Source organism: Vigna radiata, chromosome 7 (assembly GCF_000741045.1).
Source record: "Vigna radiata var. radiata cultivar VC1973A chromosome 7, Vradiata_ver6, whole genome shotgun sequence".
Lineage (NCBI taxonomy): Eukaryota > Viridiplantae > Streptophyta > Magnoliopsida > Fabales > Fabaceae > Vigna > Vigna radiata.
In genome coordinates, this window is record NC_028357.1 from 42032558 (window position 1) to 42037696 (window position 5139).

The 5139-nt window shown below is 34.2% G+C and overlaps 1 protein-coding gene across 3 annotated transcripts; it reads right to left on the reverse strand.

Moving 5' to 3' along the window:
- Positions 1-492: 492 nt before the first annotated feature.
- On the reverse strand, positions 493-4576 carry LOC106765376 (zinc finger CCCH domain-containing protein 25). Of its 3 annotated transcripts, XR_002668749.1 has the most exons (10): positions 4300-4576; positions 4053-4151; positions 3457-3929; positions 3281-3347; positions 3102-3155; positions 2723-2791; positions 2578-2643; positions 2404-2472; positions 1855-1976; positions 493-981 (listed from the first exon to the last, which is right to left on the reverse strand). XR_002668749.1 is itself a non-coding variant. In XM_014649964.2 (9 exons), the coding sequence occupies exons 1-9, from the start codon at positions 4408-4410 to the stop codon at positions 889-891; spliced, it is 1101 nt and encodes a 366-aa protein (XP_014505450.1). In that variant the 5' UTR covers positions 4411-4576; the 3' UTR covers positions 493-888. The 3 variants fall into 3 exon arrangements, 2 of the variants coding, with proteins under 2 accessions (XP_014505450.1, XP_022639476.1); XM_014649964.2 differs by lacking the exon at positions 1855-1976; XM_022783755.1 differs by lacking the exons at positions 1855-1976; positions 2404-2472.
- Positions 4577-5139: the final 563 nt, after the last annotated feature.

Sequence of the window (5139 nt, forward strand, 5' to 3'; positions counted from 1 at the left end):
GTATGGGTCCTTTTCAAGTAAACCGCCATAGTAGACAGGCCCAGTCCATAATTTACCCAAGTCAAGTAAAACTTTCATGACAAGGACCAAATTTGGTTAAAGGCTTCAAATGGAAAACTATGTCTACCAACAACTTTTGCTAAGGATTTTTCAGTACCTCGTAGAATAACGGTCCATCTTGGTGAAAACGTATTTTATAGGATATCAGTAGTTCAAACTTTTGAATATTACCAACAAAGTTATCACTCCATTTGACTATGCAACAGAACAAATAAACATTTGCCTAGTAGCAAGTTTAGTACACCAACTCGACAGTTTTTTCATGCCAAAACACAAGCTTTCGGGTAAAACATACCACTTCATGCAATTGAGTACTGTAGTGCTATGGACCATACCCGAACTGGTTACTGTTCTCTCAAGGTCACCACCAATCAAACTAAGATAAAATTATAGAGCATTTAAGTTATTCTTGTTACCAAAACAGGTGAATCATAATATCAAAGGAATATTTCTACTAAAGGGATTATTCATGAGGACAGAAAGGATCAGACATTAGGTTAAATAGAGATGACAATGAACAAAGGATAACACTGAATTCTCTGACCTAATACAAGTCCAAAAGGTACACCACATGCAATTTGTTTATCCTGTGAATTTATAACAGGTGAATCCATAATTATGACCAAGTTAACCAACAACTAAACAGTATAAGCAAAACTCTATTGATGCTATTTAGTAAAAGGTAGGGTAGTTGAATCAGAAAAATAAAAATAGAAGAGATTCATTGACTTATCCAGCCATTTTTTCTTCATATCAGACAAGGTACTATGTGTGCTAAACCCATTTTAAGCATCAGTGACACGATCTGAAATTTCCAAATATAGAATACTATCTAGCATCAAGACTTCCATTTGTTAGTTGTCCATCCTTGAATCCAACGCCATCACCATCAATCTCTAACAATACTGAATCAATTAGAGCCTGCAATCCCCAAAAAGAAAACACTCATTCGTGCTACTATCACGATTTCATCTCATCCATTTGGGACGTGGAGATAGAGAAGAAATGAAACAAAGCAACTGGAGTAATAGGAACAACTGAACTCACTAAATAGAGCTCAAAAATTTATAAGACAACTCCAAACATCAAACAAAGTTCAAAATTTCATATCAATAATGATGAACAAACATCAGAGATCTTTCAAATCTCAAGATCTTTCAAATCTCAACAGGTCTATTTCAGACATCTTGATTTCTCCAAAAAAAGGTTTGTCGGGGTATTTTATTGCATAATTCTTTGTGTTTTTGGACATAAGCATATTTTTTATCCCTGCAAATATTGTTAAATATGATTTTAGTAAAAAAAAGTTTTTTTTTTTGGGTTTCGGCCCTCACAAATTTATTTATATTTTAAATATCCATCTCTTATTTAGTGATCACATAACATGCATCTACACGAGCCATGTAAATGACCATTATGAGGTGACATGTATAGACATATGTAATCATCACTACGTATTAAAAGGGACCAATTTCCAAAAATTAAATGGATGAGGATCAAAACTAACCAAAAATATTGGATGTCTAAAACCAAATTTAGCATATTCACATGAATAAAAACACATTTCACCCTTCACTTCGGGTACTATTATGGAGCATGACTATCTGTGACAATAGCTTTAGTTGACGTTTCTTGTATATTCCATTCCGCCCCGGCATATCTTTTCCTTTACATTTGTACATCTCTAACTTGCATTACAAAAATTTCTTACTTCAAAATAAAATCCATGTCTTTTGGCCCCAATTTAATAATTTAGAAAAGATAGAAATTGTTTGCTAGGAACTTGGATATTACGGAGTGCCTGAGTCTCAAATTGGAGAAGTATGGGTGCACAATGCAATATTTCAGTGTTCGGTTATTTCCCCTCACTGACTGGCTTTTGAGAGTGGGTCCACAAGTGTTTGAATGCTTATCAACTGGTAGCAAAACTAGCTGTTAGTGCCTCAAAAAGGGCTACTTACTTGAGTGAGACTTGGGCACTCCTACAATACCCAAGTTCCAATGATAGGCTCAAAGACAAAATAAAATATAAAGATAAATGGTGCAACAGAAAAAACAAGTCATGAAACTCATCTTCTATACAAATTATACTATATAATGCTTCTATGTTGACAGACAAAATTCAAGGAAACACAACAATTTGAAAAAATAGTTTATAAAGGGAGCATTTGTCACAATTCCACATAAAATTCAATACACATAATGCACAAAATCATGAGAGATTGAAAAAAGCAGTATCCAAAATTACAATGTATAATGTAATAATTTTTTAAAAAAAAAAACACAGGACATACTTTGCAGATTTGTACATAAATCGGAATTATGTGGTGTTAAGGCTCAAACCTGAAGTTCCTTTTCACTAGTTTTAAGTCTTTCTGTGTAATCTTTCACTTGCAGAAAACATTTATGAAGCTGAAGATCAATTGCCCAAACCCAATGTTAGCAGTAGTGCATGAATTTGGCAATAGTATAGAGACTGCAAGTATTTGATATATAATTATGACAACTAGATACTACCTTTATCAACTGCATCTGACGATATGAAGTGTTTTTCTTAGCATTGACCAGTGCATCCTCCAGTTTCTGCGGTAAATATTTTCCAGGTCAGAATAGATTTTTTGTTCAAAGTAAGGACAACCAAAAGAGTATAGCAAACAGATACCTTAGATTGCTTTTGCAATTCCTTAACATGGACCCTTTTCTCTTCTAATCCCTCTTCCATTTGAGAAACCTGATAAGCCAAAAATTCCACTTTCCATGTCATCAACACACAGCAGAAATAAAAATAACACAAAGGGCTGGAGGACTTGTTATCCGGAATTGGAAGACTTCTGAAGGAGGTGATATGCCAACTCGGTATTTAGTAAACATTGGAATTCAGGGAAGTCTTCGTATGAATTTGTGTGCACATCCCAAAAATGCAATTGTTCAGTTAGAAGAAAACATTTATCACACTATCATAAAGCTGCTTGCTAGCATAGACTTGACCATTTAACAAATTGTAATCATTCATTCATGTTAGCTCTAAAGGGATTACAAACCTCTTTTTTGAGTTGATCAAACTGCTTAGTTGAGCTCTCTAATTGAGCTTCTACCTGAAATCCACACAAACAAAAAAAGTGCACCACAATCAACTTCAATTTATTGTATCCCAATATGCAACCTGGACAACAAATTCAGAATTCCTCACATTTCAGAAATTTAAAGGCATTCGCATTACCTGATCATCATCGGCACCAGTTGACTCTGATGAAAGATCCATGCTATGTTGATTTGTAACATTCAAGCTGCAGGAAAGCACTAATAAGTCCAGTAGATTATGCATGTAACAAAAGTAAACTGAAGAAAAATGGTTGGAAATAAACATATGTCAAGAAAAATGGATGGAAATCTTACTCATTGTTTCTCCTTGACTGATCTTTTCTATCCTCGTCAAAACTTCTATCAGGGTCACTTGACCTATCCGTTTTCCTGTCTGCATTAAAATCCAAGTTGTGGTCTCTATCCACATCTCCACCATCCCCCCTGCTATGTTCTTGATCATTTTCAACTCTATCATCCTCTCTACCCCAGTCATTATCTAACATAGGATCTCTATCTTCATCATAGTCATGCATATGCTCAAATCTTCTATCCCTATCCTGGTCTCGGTCTCGAGACCTATCACGGTCCCGACTCCAATCATTGTTCCGATTCCTGTATCCATCCCTACCACTATTATCATGATCATAATCTCTGTCTCGATCTCTCCCACGATCCCAATCTCCATTCCTCTCATCATTATGATAGTAATACCGTTCTCTGCCAAAGTTTGACCTGCCCCCACGAGACCTCACCCCATTAACTTTAACCACACGCCCGTCAATGGTCTGATTCGGAACAACAGAGAGTCAAACGCCTAAAACTCAAGCTAAGCACAACAATAGTGATTCATAACCAGATATTAAAGACCCTAAAACATGTAAAAGAGGACAAATGAATAAATCACATACTCTGCCATTCATGTCGTTGATGGCGTCGATCGCTGACCTAGGATTCGTGAAAGTAACAAAACAATAGCACTTCCCCCTACCGCGTTGGTCGTTGATAATCTGAAATAAAAATAAAAATAAAAAATTGGCGATTGAAACAGAACCCCGATGGGTGGAATTGATTATTTGTGAAACGAATTACATAAATAAGGTGGTTATAAAGAAAGTTGGTTAAAACCCTAACAGAGATGGAGTGAGAAAAATGGACCTTCACATCGAGAATGGCACCATACAAATTGAAGACAGTGCGAATGGTTTCGTCGGTGATGTCGTAAGGGAGACCCCCAACATATATAGAGCTATCGTCGTCCATCGTCATTTTTCCTTTTCTGCTGTGTGTCGATCTTAGCTCACCTTACATTATTTACTTGTCTTTGCATGCCATCAATGTTTTTCTTGCTTTGCGTCAACCTTCAAACTTCACTTATTCTTCCTTCCTCGCTGCCACTATCCCCTCATCCTTATTCAGTCAATCAGACATTCTACTTCACTCAAACCAATTCTAAAACTCGGATTTTTCATTATTTAATCCAATTAAATTCAAAGTTTAGTGTTTATTTTGTTAATTTTTCAAATGCGTATTTAACTTACTTATAGTTTAACTTTTCTTTTCAATAAAATGTTTTCTTTTACTATTTTATTAGAATTTTATAACTAGTTTAAAAATGTACTTAATATGTAACATGTGAAGCTAAAATATTTAGACTACTCAAAAAATAATAACCTATATTAGGTCAAATTTTCATCATCAACTTTTTATCCAAAAATGTTTCCATGTTAGAAAACCTTATGTTAAATCAAATAGCAATTAATATTGGCTAAATGATTATAAAACAACAATTAATCTTCATCATTTGTTCACAAGTCTATAATTTCAATTTTAGATTTAATTTATTAAATTAATCTCATATAATTTTAAGTTTAAATTTATTTATTTAACTAAATAAACTAAATGATGAATTAAGGAATCGATCTTAAATAATTTATAAGTGACTCCATTTATTCAAGTACTTACAGATAAAAGTTTTGTAGATCATATTGATATGGT

Coding starts and splice junctions, on each gene's coding strand:
- LOC106765376 (XM_014649964.2), bottom strand. CDS start 4,410: ATGACGATGGACGACGATAGCTCTATATATGTTGGGGGTCTCCCTTAC. Junction 3,348..3,456: donor CAGTCAAGGAGAAACAATGA/GTAAGATTTCCA, acceptor GCTTTCCTGCAG/CTTGAATGTTACAAATCAAC. Junction 2,792..3,101: donor TTGATCAACTCAAAAAAGAG/GTTTGTAATCCC, acceptor TTGGCTTATCAG/GTTTCTCAAATGGAAGAGGG.